The sequence below is a fragment of the Dreissena polymorpha genome, chromosome 11 (genome assembly GCF_020536995.1).
Source record: "Dreissena polymorpha isolate Duluth1 chromosome 11, UMN_Dpol_1.0, whole genome shotgun sequence".
Taxonomy (NCBI): domain Eukaryota; kingdom Metazoa; phylum Mollusca; class Bivalvia; order Myida; family Dreissenidae; genus Dreissena; species Dreissena polymorpha.
The window spans coordinates 47906081-47929252 of NC_068365.1; the positions used below are offsets into that span (position 1 = coordinate 47906081).

General features: G+C 36.5%; 2 protein-coding genes across 13 annotated transcripts in view; one reads left to right on the forward strand and one right to left on the reverse strand.

The window, feature by feature from the left end:
* Nucleotides 1–23172, reverse strand: part of LOC127851817 (protein-methionine sulfoxide oxidase mical3b-like) — a 96055-nt gene that overhangs the window by 34877 nt on the left and 38006 nt on the right. For 6 of the 11 annotated variants that reach the window (XM_052385720.1, XM_052385718.1, XM_052385719.1 and 3 more), the window contains 6 exons: nucleotides 8190–8464; nucleotides 6892–7099; nucleotides 6335–6439; nucleotides 2481–2582; nucleotides 1343–1599; nucleotides 457–714 (listed from right to left, as the gene is read on the reverse strand). In XM_052385720.1, coding sequence (XP_052241680.1) covers nucleotides 457–714; nucleotides 1343–1599; nucleotides 2481–2582; nucleotides 6335–6439; nucleotides 6892–7099; nucleotides 8190–8444 — 1185 coding nt within the window. In that variant the 5' untranslated portion in view covers nucleotides 8445–8464. Of the gene's footprint in view, nucleotides 1–456; nucleotides 715–1342; nucleotides 1600–2480; nucleotides 2583–6334; nucleotides 6440–6891; nucleotides 7100–8189; nucleotides 8465–10468; nucleotides 10716–10781; nucleotides 10864–23172 lie in introns of those variants that run through there. The other 5 variants (XM_052385714.1, XM_052385723.1, XM_052385712.1 and 2 more) reach the window with 5 other exon arrangements.
* LOC127851835 (uncharacterized) lies at nucleotides 16355–22920 on the forward strand. 2 transcript variants are annotated; one of them, XM_052385776.1, is made up of 2 exons: nucleotides 16355–21074; nucleotides 22495–22920. In XM_052385776.1, exon 1 carries the CDS (start codon nucleotides 17614–17616, stop codon nucleotides 18700–18702), a length of 1089 nt encoding a protein of 362 aa, XP_052241736.1. In that variant the 5' UTR covers nucleotides 16355–17613; the 3' UTR covers nucleotides 18703–21074; nucleotides 22495–22920. Both variants share the same exon structure in this region, with proteins under 2 accessions (XP_052241736.1, XP_052241737.1).

Below are 23172 nucleotides of genomic sequence, written 5' to 3' on the forward strand. Positions count from 1 at the left end.
ACATGATTGTGTTACAGGATTAGACAGGCCTTTAAACCCAGGCCTTTTTCTACTGCTTTTACATGTCTAGATAGTCGGACCCTATTCCATAGCATGGCATGAATATGTGTTGCCAATTAAAAGCAAACAATTTCAAGTTGGATTAATCTGTAGCTGTTTCTTTATAAAATACAAATCAAAAGACATTTTTCAAAGCTTTAGAGCTGATTTTAAGACTGCTCTCTCCTTTATATCCTTTATAGCTTAACAATCTTTTATACAAATGGAAAGAAATTCTTGTAATTAAATGGATCATACCAAACAAAAATGATATGTTTCCAATAATCGTAAAATTTAACATGAATTATGGGCAAACATGGCCTGCACAGGCTAATGAGGGTCTAAACTTTATGAACATGCATAAAGCTTAGTTTACCCAGACTGAGACTTATCTAGTACTTGATAAAACCCGCCCACCTCCAGAAGACTGTCTCCAACCAGCATGGTGAGCAGCTTCTTGCCCTGCCGCTCATACGCCATGCAAGAGTTCTCCGCCTGAAACAGCGACGTGAAGTCAAACATGGCAAGGTCGGGGCGCCCGTAGTGATTGACCGCAAAGTCTGTGTGAGGCAGCATGTGATTGGTGCAAAAGGCTGCCGCCTCCCTGGCGTAGTTTGCCAGAGCGTCCTGGTCCACATTTTCATACCCAAGCAGCATGGCTGTGTCTGCATAGTCCTGTAAGTTTAAACCTATTTATTCAAGCATAATGGCATAGAAAGCCAACAGATTATTGAAATGCTCTTAAGTCTATTTCCTAAGTAGAAACAGTACTTGATTTCATATGGGAGATCTGAAGAACGCTCCCACAGTGGGGACCATACTATGACCTCCTGGTTGCAAGGTGGACACTATACCTCGTGCCCCACTGCATCCAAGAAAAGTTTAATGCTAAAACCTTAGATTGTTAAATAACAAAGCTATATAATTATATTCATATTATTTCAACATGTCAATTTTCCCATATCATTTGCATGGCCCCAAATCTCAAACTAGTCCCAACTAGTGAGGAAAGATTTTATCAACCAAGAAAACCGATATCACAAAATCTACGAGGCATTTGACCTCAGACCCATTTATACACAAACCAGTCAAAGCCTTAGAGAGATTAGACCCATAACATATTTACAAATTTACAACTATCATTTATATTTATTTTTCCTCATAATTTGAATTTTTGCCAAGAGTTATATTAAATAAGTTTTTCCCAAATCAGTGGACTTTTAACACGAAAAAATTCCCTTACTCAACATTTCATTTTTCTCAAAATGGCCAGAAAAAATTGTAAAACCAGTCAAGCTCGTACCCGCTTGAGCACCCCTTTCTCCAACAGACTCTGCTTCTTGGCAGTCATCACAAAGTAGTGGGTCTCATCCTTGTAGTAGACAATATTCTCCAGGTCGATGCCGTAGGCCTCGTTGAGATCCTTGAAGAACTTCTGGTTAAAGATGAACGCCACACCCGAGATTTCCTCCACGCGTGCCTCAGCCTGCGTGTTCCGGTTTATGAAGTTGGCCGTGATCGCAATGGCCAGCTTGCCACGGAACTCTTTCCGCTTGAAGCCTGAAAATCACCAGATTGCACAATATGCAGTGGTTTTGCTTTGATAAATCCTTTTCAGATATACACTTTGACACGTCTGTAGACCCTTATAAAATCAATTTAAATTTAAGACCTCGTATACTATATTAAAGTTTTAAGAGTGTATTTCCTACCCTAAGTTAGTGATGATCAGAAAACAGCATAAAACCTGAACAGTCTGCGAGTTACACAGGGTAACACAAATATACAGGGATGAAAGTGAAGTGACATATACCATAAATACATAATACTGTCTATAAAGAATTAACTAGATAACAAGAGATGTGTTTGTCAGAAACACAATGCCCCCTACAACGCAGCTTTGATACATGTTTTTTTACCTTTGACCTTGAAGGATGACCTTCCCCTTGACCTTTCACCACTCAAAATGTGCAGCTCCATGAGATACACATGCATGCCAAATATCAAGTTGCTATGTGAAGGGACATAGAAGTTATGAGCTTTTTTTGAAACCTAAATGCAAAACCTTAATGCAAAGTGTGACGGAAAGACAGGCATACAGACGGACGAATGGTCCGATCGCTATATACCCTCTTTCGGGGGCATAAAAATAATGGGATGCTTTCATGCGCTTAGTAAAATATGATTTTAAATGTGCTACTTGATTGTGCAATCATTTTTGTCAAATATTTACCTTATACATGAATATGCATTGAAAGTTTAAGCAAAAAAAGTGTTTATAGAGCATGAATCTTTGAATCTTGTTTTTTTTTATCGGGGATCGGCATCTATCAGGGTGAGGGCAGTATACAGTATATTGGTTTTATATGCCAGAGCAAGTGTGCAGCAACTAGTTGAACATCAAAGGATTTTAAGTAACCTTATTTCACCCTCTGTCTTACCTTTCAGTGTGTTCCGTTTGCCGTCTGCCCCAATTAGCACATCAAACTCGTACTCGGAGAGTGGATGATTCTCTGGGTCCACCTTCACCCGCCAGCCTGTGCCTGCAACACACAAACAACATCAGTACACTTGACAGTATTGTATTATTTATTGTGATACTATAAAAGCCTAACAGCTTCTTGTTTACATGTAATATTTTCATTTGTGATCATAAAGGTGGCATGTTGAAGGACTGGTTCATCCTTCACTGCCCAGTTTGTGCCTGCAAACACTGTCAAAATCAGTACATTATCCCCCTTTTATTTATGTATTACATTATTATTTAGGTTGACAAGGATCTTTCTGCTTTGATTATACATGTTAAATCCACACTTGTAATGTGATATTAATGAGTTTAAAAATACTTACATTTTGGGAAATCAAGCATAAAGTTGACTACACAGTAGTGAAGATGAATACTAATACATAAGTATAACAATGTGCTTCTAATATACATAGCAATTATTCCTCTATGGAAGCAAACGTGATAATAGAATCTGCTGATGCTATATAAAGCATATACCACACTGTTACGCTTCGCTAACCAGCTTAGTTGTGTGCACCCTGTGTTGGAGGGGGTGGGGTAAATAAACATTGGCAATGTTTATTTCTCCACAAAATATCATATCAGGTTGATCATAATGACATTTTATTTTGAGAAAAATTATTTCTTGGAAGAGCTGTCTTTGACAAGTGTGAAACATAATGCAACTAAAAAGTAAGTAAGGGCAACCTGGCATCTGATGAGCGAAATGCTTAATCAGATGTTTACACCCCTGATTATATAGATTTTTTCTTAAGATGTAATCCAAAAGAATACACTTTCCCAATGACATGTCAAAGATCTTCAAGTGAACAATGTGGTGGCCTGAAAAGATTACATGGGCATAAGAAAACAACAAACTAATAGAGAACAGACAATCAATATGCTAAGAACTGGTCCCAAAACTGCTGCAGCATTACATCAGACATCATTTCCAGATAATACCAGCTTAACGGTACTTTATTGAAGGTTGAATCAACTTGAATGCCAGGCTGTTATATCTGCTTATTATCTCCTCTATTTGTTAATTTACCCTGAATTCTTGTAATAGAGCATATTCTTCATAGAGCATAAAAGTAAATCTTACAGAAATTCATAATATTCCTTTGTTTTTCGGTCTCATTACATTCATATAATTAAAACAAGTAAAAAACAAGGGACAAAATTGTCACAAAACCAGGTTTTCATTGTGAAAAAAAAATCTGATAAAGGGAGAAAACTCAAACTGAACTTTTGAAATGAACAAACAAAATTAACCCCCTTTGTAAGTTTGTTTTAAAAAAAAATATATTTTTAGTCGTGGCGACCTTGATATTGGAGATATTGACGTGATTCTTTCGTGCGACACACCGTCCCATGATGGTGAACAAATGTGCCAAATGATTTTAAAATCTCACAATGAATGACATAGTTATGGCCAGGACAAGCTCATTTATGGCCATTTTTGACCTTTGAACTCAAAGTGTGACCTTGACCTTGGAGATATCGACGTAATTATTTCGCGCCAATGATGGTGAACAAATGTGCCAAATGATTTTAAAATCTGACAATGAATGACATAGTTATGGCCCGGACAAGCTTGTTCCGCCCGCCCGCAAGCCCGCCAGCCAGCCAGCCAGCCCGCCCGCATTCGCCAATCTAATAACCAGTTTTTTCCTTCGGAAAACCTGGTTAAAAACCTGGTTAATGATAAATATTACATCTAAGTAAGTAATCTAAGCAGAAAACATTACATTTTGAACAGAACTAAATGCTGTGTTCAATAAACACCGATGCCCCATTTGAAGCCAAGTCAGTATTAATTCATTGGCCCATTTGAATGATTTTAAGTACAAAAGTAGGTAAAGTTCAAGGTCAAAATAAGGTCAGGGTATGTGGGTGTGCTGAGTGTTGAATGGAAGTAATAAAGCTTATAGTAAGAGTAAGATGTTAACCCATCAGTCAATTTGGTTCAACCCTTTCCCACTAAGATACGTATTTTAACATATTTGTAGTCCCATCAAAAGTTACATTTAATTAAAAACCTTTTTACTTAATCCAAGTTTAAAAGGCTTCATTTCCAACCCGTAGATACTGATGAGCTGAATACAGCATATAACTTAACAGACTGTGAGTTACTCGCAGGCTGTTCTGGTTTTATGCTGTTTACACATAGCCATTTTCATTTCGCTTTTGAGTGGGAAAGGGTTATTCAAGAATTTTGACATTCTGAATAAGTTTAAGTCTAAAAGTAGGTCAATTTCAAGGTTAAAATAAGGTCCAATAATGTGTAAGTATTGATAGTAGTCAAAAATAACAGTGAGTATGAAAGTATCAATCTTTTGTAGAAAGCGTTCATATTGATGTTATACTTAACATGTCACTTTAGGTTACCTGGAAGGAAAGATGAACAAAGGAATGCACAAACAAACAAACGGTAGTGCCAATCAATATAATATCCTCAGCATCAGTACATGCCAGGGCCCACGAGAACATGATCTGAAGTTTTCACAACTTAAGTAAAGACATCCCCAAGAAGCTTTGAGAATTGAGGTCCATGAGGCATCCAGTAGATAATTTTCCAGACAAGAGAGTGATGCCAGGCAGACAACAAAACGACAGGCCATATAATGTTGTCTTCATGTTTTTATAAAGAGATAAAACACTACAACAGCAACTGTTCTTAATTAAGACACAAGCAGCATTGTCAAAGATGAAATACTCCAGGAATCTTGAATGGTCTTATTTTTTGGAATACTTGAAGATATTCCTCTCAGCACAACAGCGATATATCAAATACTGCCTTTATCAATTGACCTGTTTGTCTGGAAGTCATTGTGACATATCCAAACCATACAATGGATGCAGCAAACAAGAAATAACCACGTCTTAATACTTTTTTAATCATTTTCTTGAAACAAGATGTAGGTGGGGTTGAGTGATGGCCATGGTATCCATCTTGAGATTATTACATGTACGTTGTAAGCTTGGTCCATATCAGTGGAGTTTAACCCATTTATGCCTAGCGTCTAGAAAAAAGGCCTTGGCAAACAGCATAGACCCAGATGAGACGCTGCATAATGCGGCGTCTCATCAGGGTCTGCGCTGTTTGCTTATAGGAATTTCTGTAAGAAATATTCTAAATATAGAAATAAATATACTAGACATCCCTAATTTTGGAAATAAATTGATCCAATTTAGAAGGATGGGAGAGTCCACTAGGCATAAATGGGTTAAATGATAACACACAATAATAAACTAAAGTATATATTTGATTTTAAAATATACATTTTTAATAGCTTTACTTAAGTACCAAACAATTCTTGAATTTGAATAACCACAACAAAATCATGTCAAAGAATAACGCTTTCATAACACTGAAGGGTAACGTTTTAATGCTTCAAATATATAGGTTATTTTTTAATAATAAACTTTGTAAATTACATGTTAAGGCTTGACACTTATCATGTTATGGGAAATGTTTTCATGCTGGACACTTATGTCTTTAATTAATCATGCATACACTTTTTAGGGCAATAATAGGTTTGTTATGTATTGGTAGTGTCCTTGCTGAATGTTTAACCCATTTATGCCTAGCGTCTAGAAAAAAGGCCTTAGCAAACAGCGTAGACCCAGATGAGACGCCGCATGATGCGGCGTCCCATCTGGGTCTGCGCTGTTTGCTTTAAGAAATAAATATAGTAGACATCCCTAAGTTTGGAAATAAATTGATCCAATTTAGTAGGATGGGAGAGTCCACTAGGCATAAATGGGTTAATGTCAGTGACCTACCTTTGGTAGTTGGCTCGATGATGTCCTCAAAGCCCACATTGAGGTGGATTTCTACGCCCACAAGCAGAGCTGCTTTCAGCAGAATGCACTGCAGTTGTCGAATACCTGAAACATGGAATACTTGTGTTCAGTTTGACAGCTTTATTTAATTGTTAATGATATTATCAACCTTTTATGTTGGAGAAAAATGTAAGATATGTGTAAAAGGTAATTGTGATTTTAATCCTCATGTTTTAATGAACTATGAGGAGTTGACAGAAGACCTAGCATAGAGAGTGTGAAATGTTAAAAAGTCAATTTTTAGATCAATCAAGGGTCATAACTCTGAAGTTCTCTGAAACATTTTTGTCAAGTTTTGGTGAAGATTGATTTGGATATTTCAAGATCCATAACTCAACAATGCTAAGAGTGAATTGGCAGATTTTTAAACATGTTACAGTGTTTAACTCACAAATACTTGTAATTTTTCTGGTATGGCAGAGATACAAATGTTGAATTTAATAGATTAAAAAGAAAAAGCTGCTTTCAGTTCATTCACAGGCAGCAAATATACGTACTAATGTGATCAATAGCTCCAGCACAGAACTTCCCATAGAACTTCTTAGCACCAAGGTTCTTCAGGTCAGTAATCAGGAACGGCCATAGGTGGAGAACATTGTTGCGCGAGAATCGGTCCCTCTTCTCCACGACCACAGTGCGGGCCCCTAGCAACGCAGTCTCTATGGCTACCCTCAGGCCACATATACCACCCCCAATTATAATAACCTGTAACCAGGTAGAATTTTGTGTTCATTGAATGGGAAGAATACTCATATTCCCAATTAAATAATATTAGATTAACATCCCCAACAACCATAAACATTCTTTTCAAATATAAATCAACAAATCATATAGTGAAATATCATGTGGATCTTGCAACTATACATTCAAATAGCACATCATCTTTTGAAATATCACATGGATTTAGATAATTTGTTTACATTTTGCATTTCATGCTTGTGCTTAATCAGAACACTTTAATTTCTGAGCAACAATTTCTATCAGACAAAATAAACAAGAGATGTGTTTGTCAGAAACACAATGCCCCCTTCTGCGCCGCTTTGAATCCATATATTTTACCTTTGACCTTGAAGGATGACCTTGACCTTTCACCACTCAAAATGTGCAGCTCCATGACATACACATGCAAGCCAAATATCAAGTTGCTATCTTAAGCGACATAACAGTTATGAGCATTTTTCGAAACCTAAACGCAAAGTGTGACGGAAGGACAGATGGACGGACGGTCCGATCACTATATGCCCTCCTTCGGGGGCATAAAAATCTTTCCAATTTTATATCAACACTATATAACACATGTGGCATGTTTACTATCCTAACTAGTCATATATCACTATATCATCTGGTAGAAACAACTTCGAAAAACTTTTTATTATTGCTTATTTTTAAGAAACAGGAAGGTACATAATTTATCACAAGAACTGCAAATGAGTCTCGCTCTGAGAAAAGAGGGCTTTATGCGTAGTGTCGCCCCAGTATACATGTAGCATGTGAATGAGCCATGGTTAATTCATAAAGACACTTTCCTTTTTATTTTTCATTTCAAGGGAGTTGCTTCTAAATGAACATTCAGGCTAGGCGGAAATTGTTTCCCTTACAAGCTGGTGAAGATTGCACAGGCTTTATCAGGGTTGATACTTCAAACGCATGCATTAAGTTTTGATTTGCCAGAGCACTGCATATAATAATCTTGAATCAGCTCCCACACACTATTTTGAACAGCGATTTTGCATAATTGTGGGTCAAATATTGAATCAGCTGCCACACTGTTTTACAACATCACCATAACATGTACCTTTGTATTTGCGCATGCCTCGCCACGTCTATATTCCTTGTGGTTGGCACGTTTGTCAAGCTTGGCCCAGAGAGCGTGCGCCTTCCATGTGTCTACACGCGCCCTCAGCTTCCTGTAGAAGTTGCGATGGTCCGCGTGCGTGAGACCCACGTGGTCCGTGAGCGCCTGGAACGCGCTGATGATGGCGCGGCATGTAGAGGCATGGCAGAAGGCTTCAAACAGCTGCGCGACCGTGTCAACTCCATTTTCCATCATGCATCTTTCCTCACCACCACCTGGGAAAGACAAGAAATGTGGGATATGGGGTTACACTTATTATTTTTTATTAATATTTTACACCCTGTGCCTTTTGGATTGGGAAAAATAGTGTAATTAACCATGAAATAAAGACTAGAGTGTAAACAAGGTTTTACTATAGCCATATATAGCATATAAAGAAAAATTCCACGCCCCTTGGCAGCCATGTTTTTCAAGCAAACTTAACCATTTTAGAACTCATCCTAGATATCATTGAGACCAATCTTCTGACCAAATTTCATGAAGATTGGACAATAAATGTGGCCTCTAGAGTGTTAATAAGGCAAATGTTCATGCCGCACCACATACAACGCACGATCACAAGCACGAAGGACAAAGGCAATCACAAAAGCACACCATGAGCAAATTGTGCTCAGGTGAGCTAAAAAATAAACTTTTATAATATGATTATAAATATCAGAATTCCAATTTTAATAAGTGCATGTTTTACTGTATTTTTTGTTATTATAATGCGCTATTAAATTATATTGCTGTTTAATCAACTCAATAAACCAATAACTGATGTTATTGGATAAGTAACTGTTTATCCTTTTTTGGGGGGAGGGGGGGAGATTTTGGTCAGATGTTTTGGCAAAAAAGTTACTTTTTGCCATCGGGTGAGAGTCTGTAAGAAGCTGTAATTTTTGAAAAAAAAAAACATTATTGTAGATTCACTAAAATTTGCAGCTACTAAATTTTATGCGCACATGACAAATTATTTTTGCGGTCTTAAGTTTGTATAAATGATATAGACATTGTCAAATATATGAATATATCAACAATATAATATTAGATAAAGTCTAATAAGGAAATTATTTAGATTTGTTTCTGACTTCTTTAGAAAAAGGACATGCTCTTCATTTGATTTATTCCTAAAAAGTTTTACCAGGAAATTTTTTGGAAAAAATATAATTATTGAATTTCTACTTATTTAATTTGCTAGCAATCATTTTTCCAAAAATGACACAATGAAAAAAATCATTTGAACTTATATCATTTTCTTGTTTGCTTCCACTAGTAACTATAAAAAAAATAACAAAAATATTTAAAACTATAAATCTCTGAACAACTAAACAAGATTTCATTTAGATGTTCTTAATCATTTTCGATTTTCAAGTTAATTTTGAGATAAATATGGTGTTCAGCGCCAATTTGCATGTTCCAGAAAACTTCAATTTCATGCGCTCAAGACCACTTGCTTTTATAAACCAGTTGCTAATATAAACATTCATAAATGAGAAACCATAAAGCAGCTGTGCATGCAATTTGTATAACCTAGATGCCCAACCTAATCTTCCCACCCTTCACATGTGAGGAATTTCATGTAAAATCATCTTGTGCCCAATCAGTTAACAGATTACATATTACTTACAATAACAGTGTATGAACTACAAACAGGACTTTGGACAGTGTTAAACTTGAGATTACAGAAACTGAAATAAAGATTCCCAGGATTTCTGTCTTATAAATTCCTCAGACTTAATTAAAGTAAAACACTGGTATTGATCTGTAAAATGCCATTTTAAATCAATATCCTTTTAGGTAGTTGAAAACCCACAAACAATAAATAAATGGAAATGGAATGACATAAGAATAGCTGCAACCCACTGTCTAATGTCCGATGTTAACCATACCCACAAAGAAGACTATGCCCACAGTACATATAAAATTTCCAATCACCAAACACGCAATACTGTCACAAACAATACCATAGGAAATAGCGTCAGGTTTCAATAGGGACAGAACAATTTCCTCCTATTCCCAACAGTGGTTATGTTAGTACCCTGACTCACTGTCAGACTCAGATCTTCTTTATCACCAAATACTTCCTCTGCATAACAATAGCCACATAATAGCTACAGCTCTCCCTACATTTATGTCTTGATAAGTTTCATGAGCTTGGAGACATTTGCTCCACCTTTGTTGATACCTCGCCAGAAAAACTGAACAATAACTGAAATGATGTACCCAGTAACACCCACCATTTGCACCTCTGGATTCCTCCCTAACAATCCTACTTGCAGAATCCCCACCACAGAAACAGTCATTAGACCAACACAACATGAATGAACATTTACGATCCACTCATCACAAAGGCTACACTCCACTCATTTCTACAATCCAATCATCACATGGGCTACACTTTTCTATTAAAATGCTTTCTTCCACCTTCCCACAGCACTGCAGTTCTAAGGACCTGCACATTCATTGAATTCCACCTATGAATTTCCAATAATTATCCAAGAACACAATAACCCCATCCCAACACAATAACCATGTCCATTCAATGCTTACAGGCTGAATGCCTTCTTGTAATCCAACAGGCACAATTTTTGAGTACCTGAGAGTAATCATGCTTCATTTTATGAAAAATCTTTAAGTCTCACTTCAAAACTGCTTTAACTCAAGACTAGATATATACCAATTATTGTGGTTTCAGCACAGATTCAATGATGTATCTGATGCTATAATCACTAAGGTTATCATGATAAAACCTTCTGGCACACAATGCTGTTAAGCTTGTTTCTGTCAATTACAACATGTTTAATATCCCATCAGAACATTCAGGCCAATTATTTACTCAGATCAAACTAGAGCTTTGTCACAAACTTGACGAATACCCCCACATGCCGCATTGACACATAATATTTTGCGTGTCGTCTTCACAAAAAACAGCGGACACCATACTCAATTTTTAAAACGCACTAAGTGACCCCTTGACCTAGTTTTTGACCCAGAAAGGCCCATGTTCTAACTTGGCCTCAAGATTATCTCCATAAAACTTCTGACCAAGTTTGGTGAAGATCAGATGTAAACTACTTGAATTAGAGAGCGGACACCATGCTGAATGTTAAAAAACGCACTAAGTGACCCCGTGACCTAGTTTTGGGCCCAGAATGGCCCATGTTCAGACTTGTCTTAGAGATCATTTAGATAAACATGTGACCAAGTTTGGTGAAGATTGGATGAAAAACTACTTGAATTATAAAGCGGACAACATGGTGAGGTTTAAAATGCACTAAGATACCCCGTGACCTAGTTTTTGACCCGGCATGACCCATATTCAAACTTGACCTATACATCATCTAGATACAACTTCTGACCAAGTTTGGTGAAGATTGGATGAAAACTACTTGAATTAGAGAGCAGACAACAATGTGATGTTTAAAACGCCCTAAGTGACCCCGAGATCTTGTGTTTGACCCGGCATGACCCATATTCAAACTTGCCTATCAAGATACAACTTCTGACCAATTTTGATGAAGATTGGATAAAAACTACTTGAATTAGATGGCGGACAACATGGTGAGGTTTAAAACACACTAAGTGACCCTGTGACCTAGTTTTTTTGCCCGGCATGGCCCATATTCAAACTTGACCTACACATCATCTAGTTACAACTTCTGACCAAGTGTGGTGAAGATCGGATTTAAACTACTTGAAATAGAGAGCGGACAACATGCTCAATGTGTTAAGCGTACTTAGTGACCCCGTGACCTAATTTTTGACCCGGCAAGGCCCATATTCAAACTTGGCCTTCAGATCATCTAGATACAACTTCTGACCAAGTTTGGTGAAGATCGGATGAAAACTACTTTAATTAGAGAGCGGACAACATGCTGAATGTTTAAAACGCACTAAGTGACCCCGTGACCTAGTTTTTGACCCGGCAAGGCCCATGTTCGAACTTGGCCTTAAGATCATCTAGATACAACTTCTGACCAAGTTTGGTGAAGATCGGATGAAAACTACTTGAATTAGAGAGCGGACAACATGCTGAATGTTTAAAACGCACTAAGTGACCCCGTGACCTAGTTTTTGACCCGACAAGGCCCATGGTTGAACTTGGCCTAGACATCATGTAGATACTACTTCTGACCAAGTTTGGTGAAGATTGGATGAAAACTACTTGAATTAGAGAGCGGACACTTAATACGAACCGACCGACATACAGACAAGCTCACTCCTATATACCTCCCTAAACTTCGTTTGTGGGGGTATATTAAAATTGTAAAAGACTTGAAATATCTACAGTAAAAGACTTGATATATCTACAGCAGATGTAGATGTAAACATTCACATTATTATCTAATTAAAGCTAGCACTTTCTCTCATGCATTTCTGTAAATTATACATTAAAAGTGAGCTAGCATACAGGAACTTACAACTTTCAAACTGAAATCCTTAGTAGGGCAGTGTGGAACCATGCACTGTACAGCTTAGTTAAAAATGCATTCCCCTTTGATAAACTATTAAGAATTCTACCATCTATTTCAGGATTTGTACAGGGCTAAAATTAGTTTGTGTTGCATCCATCCTCTTTGCTAATTCCAGCTTGACAGACGTAAATAAGACAAAATGTATAATACAATTTACAAAAAATGATTTAATATGGGCTATCTGAGGCCATTCAATTAAATGTTTGTTAACTGCAAACCACATTCCAGACCTTCTGGATGTATTAAATACATTAATATTCATATATTATGGAGAAGAACAATGCAGCAGCTGTTGACGAAGACATCCTTCAGAGACATTGGGGATGGATACATCACACCAAGACATCCTTCAGAGACATTGGGGATGGATACATCACACCAAGACATCCTTCAGAGACATTGGGGATGGATACATCACACCAAGACATCCTTCAGAGACATTGGGGATGGATACATCACACCAAGACATCCTTCAGAGACATTGGGGATGGATACATCACACCAAGACATCCTTCAGAGACATTGGGGATGGATACATCACACCAAGACATCCTTCAGAGACATTGGGGATGGATACATCACACCAAGACATCCTTCAGAGACATTGGGGATGGATACATCACACCAAGCTTACCAAGCTTGCATCCAAGGCAATCTCTAACCAGGAGCCCCCAAGGGAAGCTCATTGAAGGCCTATGTCCTAAACTGGACAACAGGCAGAGATAAGAGATGAGATGAGGATATAAATATTTATGAAAAACATTTTTACAATACAAATGTTTATAAACACATTACCACTGATATAGGGCAATCACTTGTCTTGGTTAAACATTCACTTTCAGAAGCACAAACAAAAATCTACACACTGTTGCCTAGGTAAAAACTACAAATTAAATATGATAAGTCAGCTATTCCTTTTAACGCAATTCACTAAAAAGACAATCAAAAGTTTTAAGTGTTTTACCTCTATTTAAAACAAAATAAGACAAAAGGGGTTATGTGTGGAGCGTTTAAAACATGGGAGAGCTTTTGTCTACCACGAGCCCCATCCCAAATTTCGCTGGGTATAAGCTAATATTCAGGAGAGCTTTTGTACTGACATCATTTATAAACATCTTGTGAATGTTCATACATAAGTAAAATATGAGGAAGACCTACCTATGTTATAATTATGCTTATCCCATTAAAATCTTCATTGAAAAAAAAATACCAGCAAACAATTCTGAATGAACAAATCTTTGAAAAAGTTATTGACATTATGTCTACAGCTATTACCATACACAATAAAAAGAACTTGCAGCACCAATTATAGCCTCTAAGTAGGTTGTAATACTAAACTCGATCATTCAAACCCATAATAAAAGCCATATAACCCACAGGGATCGTTAGGTAAAAAATACTCTATTATACTATATACATATATACAAGGGATACAACTGTCAAATTTCCTGCACAACATCATGGTCTGAACAATAGCAAAAAAATCGCTTCCAAAGGCAATAATTACACCAAAAAAACTGTATAACAACAGCTCAGACATTTATCTATCAGATAATAACTATGTTTATAGCAGTAAAAGTGTTCATAGTTGTGTTTGAAACGAAAGTTTCATGAAAAACGGTAAAATTTTCGAAATGCGACACAGGTGTGCACACCCACTTTGACACATTTTGTTTCATAATTTAATAATTACAGAGAAGTTGAGCAAATTTTACCTTGTTTTATTATCCATAGACACTTTATTAATCAAAGTAGACACCTTCCATAATTGCATGTAACTGCATATATGTAAAACACCGTAAATATTAAATTTGTTTACATTTCTACTATCTTCAAGGATTTGTATGCAATTTGTCAGGTAATGTTACGTGGAACGTGAATGGCTGGATTTATTACTGCAGTGGAATTTCAACCAATCAAATCGCATGTTAGAAATACATGTGAACTATCCAAAATGAAAGTAAAACATTGTCATCGTGAAATTGAAGCAGATTGATATGAATTTCTAGCAAAATATGCTCACTAAATAGTAATTATGTTCTATTTTACTATGAAAAAAAACTATCCAAGGAATATGTACCAGCAAAAGAGCTTTATAACAAAGGAATATGAAAATTACTTCTAGAATTCTCAGTTTTCAGCTGTGCACACCTGTGTCCAAGTAAGGATTTTTGAGCATTTTGAATGAAACTTTCTCTCTTAGTTCAATGAAAAGCTTGTACTTTATTGCCAAGTGTATTATTTTCTGAAAGATAAATGTCTTGGCTGTTGTAATACAGTTTAATTGGTGTATTTATTGCGTTTGGAAGCAAATTTTTCGCTATTGGTTACACCATGGTTGTGTGCAGGATTTTTCACAGTTGTATCCCTTGTATATATATGTATTATAATAGAATATTTTTACTTAACGGTCCCTATGATATAACCCATACTCTACTGTACATCCTTCTTCAAAAAGTAAGTAAAACAAGCAAATTCGTAGAATTGATATCCCCCAATATGCTTCTGGACACAAAAGTATTATATTTGACACTAAAAAAATATTTTTTAAAGATACAAAGGGCCATAACTCCATTATTAACAGATGGTGCACAATGCCATTTGGTGTGCATCATCCTATTATCCATATATATATTCATACCAAGTTTCAATGAAATCCGCCCAAGCACTTCCAAGATATGGCTCCGGACACAAAAGTGCCGGATGGACAGAAAGACGCACGGATGGAAAGATGGACGGACAGACAACACCAAAACAATATCCCTCCGCCTATGACAGGGGATAAAAAATAAGTACCTCAACAGGGGTGGCGAAATCTCAAAAAACTATACTAGTCCACGGACAACCATTAAGGAAATTTAACTTGTCCGTTGCTGAACTACACTTGTCCGTTAATGTTTATATAAATTATAAACGCATTTATTGATTAATGTAAAACAATGTGGAATATACCAAAATGAGTATGATTTGCTAGTTTTGTTTATAGTTGTATTTCAATAGTACATTAATTATAGCAGTATATTATAAACAATATAAAGACTTTCTAAAACTTTTAATCTTGCAAAGCTAGTGTTAAAACATGTGTTGAACATAAGTACATCGTAATCTTAACAAATTAAACTAGTCCAATATGTCGACCTCATCAGACTGAGGCTCTGCGCTGCTACTGGTAGCAATTTGATTATCATCAACTGGTAACCATTGAAAATCTGTGAGCCAAGTTTCTTGAAAAGTTCTGGTGCGTTTACTTAGATCATATTTTTTATCATAATCTTTCTTAGTTTTTTTGGGAGGTGGACTGCTCAAAGCTTCAGGTTTCTGCTCCGTTGTTGAAGATTTAAAAAAACTAAATGTTCCATTTTTACCATTAAAGTCGTCTTAAATAACAAGGTAGACCGTGTTTTGATTATCTTACTTTGATAGTTTTTATTTCCGTCTGATTGTTAAAATAAAGAAACCAGTCTGTACACTGTCTAACAGTTGGGCCAAATGTTTAAAATGCGGCATGCTCCTGGTCTCTTATAGAATAAGGGAGATCACTGCGCAGGAGAGTGCCCGTATTTTAGCTTGATTGCTCCGCAAATAGCACTGACAATGTAATCGCATGTCAACATCCGGTTTTGTAAAGCTTAATTACGGCTTTAATGTGGGTTATTGTATTAAACAATAAAACCCAGTTTATTTTAGCAGAAATGTGGACCCTTCAAGGGAGAGTATCTTGGGCATACTATATGTTGATGAACTAGAGTTCTCTTTCCTGATTAAAAAGAGTTAATGCCCATTCTATAAATAGTTCTGAGATCACTTCCTTCCTGGCATTGGATTCCAAGGCTTCAACCTACAGAAAAAACTGAAATTTTTTAAAAATCTACATTCATCTGCAGAGATATAATTAGTTATATTACAAAAAGATCTCAAAATGTCTGGAAGAGGAAAACCTGCTGGAAGAAAAAGAAAAGCTCAGACAAACCTGACAGAAAATGAGGAAAAAAGGCAAAGAGATGAAGCTCCATCTGACCATGATGTGCCAGAATTTATCCAACTGCTGGCTTCTGACAAATCAGAAAATACCAACAAAAAAGGTAAATGTGTTGACTTCCAAACATTGATAGATGAATCAAATATTTTCCCAAACAGTTCTTCAACTCAGGTCTATGAATTAAATAGGCCTGAAATGATAAGGTGTGGCGGGGATTCCTTGGGTATTCATGTCCCTGAACAAATACAAATAAAAATCAAGCAAAATGAATACATTAACATTGCTGTTCTTCTCAAAGGAGCCGTAGAACTTAATAACCAGTTCACAAATGCAGTTTTGAGTGTTGATGAAAGTGGAACAATTGTTTCTGCTCCAAGGGCCAATAGCGAAAAAATACCATCCATCGAAAAATGGACAGATGCTTTTTTGATTTATTCCAGCATCTATCTCCAGGCCCATCCTGATCACACTCAGCATATGCTTAATTATATGTTTACAATAAGGGAGGCCGCTGCCAAATTTGGGGGCACAGGGTGGCGCACATATGACGAGCAGTTCCGTCTGCGTCAGTCCAAGTACTTCTCTCCATGGTCAAAAATCAATGCTGACCTTTGGCTCAGATGTTTTTCAGGCAATATTGGTGCCCAAGCAAATCGGCCATTTTCCATTCAACCAAATCTATCACCTCCATGCATTGACTTTAACAAAGGCTTCTGTCAATGGAACAACTGCAGGTTCCGACACGTCTGTGCAGTATGTCAAAGCCCAAAGCATGGCTCTTGGTCTTGTTATTTGAAGGAACCACATTTGCATCCACAGCAAACTCAACCCCACAAACCCAATAATTCCTTTCGGGGATCTTACAGGGGAGCATTCAGGTTTCAAAGGGGCCAAGGTCAGCGGTTCAGAGCTCCAAAGCAATAATTTCATGCAATTAGCACCCTCACCAATAAACGTTGATATTTTACAGGCTGAATCTTATGATTACGATACTACAGAATCTCAATTTTTAGTAAATGGTTTTAGAAAAGGGTTCTCATTAAAGTATGAAGGCCCTCGCATAGCAACTAGTGCCAAAAATCTTAAATCTGCATTAAAACTTCCGGATATTGTCTTGGAAAAGATTATTAAAGAGGTGGAACTGTGTCGCGTAGCAGGTCCATTTGAAAGCAGACCTTTACCAAATCTTCGAATATCACCAATTGGTTTGGTCCCTAAAAAAACAGGGCAACAAGAGTTTAGACTGATCCATCACCTTTCCTATCCAGCGGGCCGGTCATTAAATGATTATATCGACCCAGCTAAGTGTACTGTACAATATACTAGTTTCGATACTGCAGTACACATGATTCAGGATCTAGGTTTCAAGTGTGAAATGTTTAAAATGGACATCAAAAGTGCATTTCGCCTTTTACCAGTGGAACCAAATGATTTTGACCAGTTAGGTTTTGTATTTAATAACTGCTATTACTTCGATAAATGCCTGCCATTTGGATGTTCCATAAGTTGCAACTTATTTAATCGTTTTGCAGATTTACTTACACATATTATTCAAAGGAAAGCAGGCTCTACTTATTTAATCCATTACTTAGATGATTTTTTGGGTGGTGGCAAAAGAAACTCTGGCGAATGTCGACATCTAATGGAAATTTTTTCAGGCTGTATGCAGAAATTAGGTGTGCCGATAGCAGCAGAAAAAACTGAAGGTCCGGTTACAGTACTTACATTTTTAGGCTTAGAACTAGATTCTGACAAGATGGAGATACGTTTGCCACTTCATAAGGTTCAAGAAGTGTTGATTTTACTGAACAACATGCTACAAAAAACAAGATGCACACTTAAAGAGATGCAAAGTTTAATTGGTGTTCTAAATTTTGCATGCAGGGCAATAATTCCTGGCAGGCCATTCTGTAGGCGGCTGATTGATTCCATTTGTGGTCTAACAAAACCATATCACCACTTGCGAATTAACAAGGGCATAAAACTTGACTTAATGATGTGGAAACAATTTTTGTGAATTTTAATGGCATTAGGGTTTTTCACGACAGATTCTGGTCCTACAATGATGATGTAGAATTGTTTACAGACAGTGCAGGAGGCGAAGGCATGGGTTTTGGAGTTTATTTTGCAGGTAAATGGATGTCTGAACGGTGGCCAGATGAATGGTTTAAACATGGATATACAACAGACATTACAGTTCTTGAATTATTTCCTATTGTTGTAGCCATTTTCACATGGGGCAAGGAATTGCAGCAAAAGAAAATATGCTTTAGATCAGATAATATGGCAGTGTGCCATATAATAAACAAAATGACTTCCAAATCTGATTTAATTATGGTCTTGCTGCGAAATTTGACATTAAAATGTTTGCAGATGAACATTGTGGTGAAGGCTGAACATGTTCCTGGAGTGAAAAACTCAATAACCGATGCCTTGTCTCGTTTTCAGATGCAAAGATTTTGGACCCTGGTACCAAACGCACATCAAAGCCCATCTATAATGGAACCCCAACTATGGAAAATATTCAACAAAGAGCTGTTAGTTTGATAACAACCAGTGTGTCTGACAGCACAAGAACAGCATATAATCTTGCCATTAATCATTTTAATACTTTCAGGCTTACTTATAACCTACCAGATACATGGCCGATACCACTGAACCAATTTATTATGTACATATCATACTGCTTTGAAAAGAATTATGCACCATCAACAATCAAATTGTATATGTCAGGTATTAGCTTTGTGCATAAAATCAGGGGATTCTATAATCCATTTAGCAATTTTGTAGTCAGTAAGATGTTGGAGGGTTGCAAACGTTTAAGGCAGCAGCAAGATCTCAGAGTGCCTATATCTCTTGGCATGTTGAACAGATTAGTTTCAGTTCTTCCCAATGTATGTTTTTCAAAATTTGAAACAAAACTATTTACAGCAGTATTTTATTTGGCCTACTTTGGTTTGTTTAGGATAAGTGAATTAGTTGTTTGCTCAAATAACACAAAGGACAGAGCACTTTGTAAACAAGACATCACTTTTGAAGGGTTAAACAATGCAATAATAATTCGAGTTAGGATGAGTAAAACTAACCAAACAGGTCGACCTGTGTTTGTGCGTATTCCTAGCAATCAGGAAACAAGCATATGCATTAATGCTGTAAAAGAATACGTAGCTATAGCCCCTGCCAGATCTGAGCAATTTTTCTGTCATGCCAACAATACACCAATGACAAGATATCAGTTCTCAGCTGTGTTGTCGAAAGCCTGTGCACAGGCTGGTATTTCTTCCAAAGTATTATCACATAGCTTTAGGATTGGTAGAGCAACCGACCTTGCTCTTCAAGGTTACTCTGATGAAACAATAAAACGTATGGGTCGTTGGTCGTCGAACTGTTATTCAGGCTATATAAGAATGTAGGAGTAAAACTTATGAAAACTCAAGATAGCTTGCGATTGCGCCTGTAATTATAACAACTCTTTCTTTGGGTTTATTTTACAGCAGTTTGGCTGGTAGGGGATTCACATATTCGATGGGCAGGGGAACGCTTCCATTCAAGACACAGGGACACGTTTAAAAATTTCACCATTTCCTGGGATGGTCAGAGTGGTTTGAGAGTTGAAGATTTGCATCCAGTAATCCAACTTGGTATGATTAAAGGCCGAACTCCTGAAATTATTTTCCTTCATGTTGGGGGAAATAACATCACAAGTACAAATCAATGTAAAACTATAAGAATAATTAAATCTGAGTTGCAGTATCTTTTCGATATATTTCCTAACTCATTGATTGTTTGGGTATTCATTCTTCCCAGATTATCTTGGACTAGGGAAGTGGTTGACAATTCTTATCAAAAGAAAATGAATTCCAAACGTCAAAAAATCAATCGCACAATTTCAAATTATGTGTTATCTTTTGCTAGGGGAAGGGCAATTTTGATAGAATCAATTGATTTGAGTACCCCAGGAATGTTCCATGTTGATAAAGTCCATTTGTCAGATGTTGGCAATGAACTATTCATCTTCAGTATAGGTGAAGCAATCGCAAGCTTTCTTGGCAGCGACATTAAGTTTATTAAATGCTAAGGCCTATAATTTTGGGGGACAAATTGTTACCAATTTGCAGTGGCGGAAAATTCTAGGCCGCTCATGATGGGATGGTGTCACTGTCAACAATTATACATTATTTCACAAGTTAACAATATTTTATATAGGTATGGGTGGTTCTCCTCTCCTTAATATGGCTCCTTTTGGAGATAATCAGTTTTGGAGGGAAGCCATCCTATATTTGGCACATTTCACAAAATTTCATTTCAAAATGTTCATTCTTAAGTTTGCATTTAGATGCTTTGGGTCTGCTCGGACAAAGGCGACCCGAAGCGGATTTATGGAGATAAGTATATACATGGAGCATATACGAGGAGTATTATACACAGTATATATGGAGCTATATATATACTCAGGAGTATAATACATGGAGATTGGACAGTATATATGGAGATATATATATACTGAGGAGTATTGATATTTTCAATGGAGGTTGGATATAGTATATATGGAGCTATATATATACTAGATTATGCGTGGTACATATGTAAAATAATAATAATAAAAAATTGTAATTACTTTAAGCAAGCGTGACACCATCCTGTCATTGATGCCTAGATTTTTCAAAAATTCCATGTGGCAACTCTTGAAAACCAGTGGAATTCTAACTATCTTTTACTGCGGTCAATAAACTGCCAAAATATTACACTAAATTACCAATACATGTTATTTAACAGTATTCATACAAACATGAATAAAATGACTGTGTACTTTTAATTTTGTTTTGTGTTCTTTCTTACTATGCATTTATGTCTTAAAATAATGTGGGTTATTGTATTAAACAATAAAACCCAGTTTATTTTAGCAGAAATGTGGACCCTTCAAGGGAGAGTATCTTGGGCATACTATATGTTGATGAACTAGAGTTCTCTTTCCTGATTAAAAAGAGTTAATGCCCATTCTATAAATAGTTCTGAGATCACTTCCTTCCTGGCATTGGATTCCAAGGCTTCAACCTACAGAAAAAACTGAAATTTTTTAAAAACCCACCCGCCACACCCATTCATGATATTGTTGAATTTAATACTTTTCCAGAAAAAATATTGTTTTGTTGGATGCTTTGTATGAATCCTACTTTCTCTGCGCTTGAGATTTATGTTTCAGAAAACATGCCATGGCTCCATGCACAGGCAACAGTTCCAGATGGTCACCAAAAACATCAAAAACCTAGACGCTGCTGAGATGCAAGTGTTGCTCAAACCTCTGCAGCAGACCTGGTGACGATTGGATCTGAACATTGATTTCACTGTTGCAAAGACTCCATCACTACCAAAATTTCTTTGGAGAACTGTCTGTGTTTTATGGAGATCATGTGTTTGCTAATATCAAATGCTAAAAATGAATGTAGAAACTGTGTTTGCTTCTATTAAATGCTTGTTCATATAAAAGGTTACTATTTTATATATTTTAATCTTTGTTAGGTGCCGCAGTTACATATCCACGGAAAATTCTAGGCCGCTCATGATGGGATGGTGTCACTGTCAACAATTATACATTATTTCACAAGTTAACAATATTTTATATAGGTATGGGTGGTTCTCCTCTCCTTAATATGGCTCCTTTTGGAGATAATCAGTTTTGGAGGGAAGCCATCCTATATTTGGCACATTTCACAAAATTTCATTTCAAAATGTTCATTCTTAAGTTTGCATTTAGATGCTTTGGGTCTGCTCGGACAAAGGCGACCCGAAGCGGATTTATGGAGATAAGTATATACATGGAGTATATACGAGGAGTATTATACACAGTATATATGGAGCTATATATATACTCAGGAGTATAATACATGGAGATTGGACAGTATATATGGAGATATATATATACTGAGGAGTATTGATATTTTCAATGGAGGTTGGATATAGTATATATGGAGCTATATATATACTAGATTATGCGTGGTACATATGTAAAATAATAATAATAAAAAATTGTAATTACTTTAAGCAAGCGTGACACCATCCTGTCATTGATGCCTAGATTTTTCAAAAATTCCATGTGGCAACTCTTGAAAACCAGTGGAATTCTAACTATCTTTTACTGCGGTCAATAAACTGCCAAAATATTACACTAAATTACCAATACATGTTATTTAACAGTATTCATACAAACATGAATAAAATGACTGTGTACTTTTAATTTTGTTTTGTGTTCTTTCTTACTATGCATTTATGTCTTAAAATAATACAATGTATTTTTTTGTATACCTGGACCCAACTTTTAACAAACTTGTTGTCCACGGACAACTTAATTGAAAAAAATCAGTTGCCCAGACAAGCAAATGTTCGACTCGGGCCACTCGGACATTTGATTTCGCCACCCCTGCTCAACTTATGTGTTGATCACAGCTCTGTCTTCCATTATTAGAGACCAACAATTAAAAGATTTATT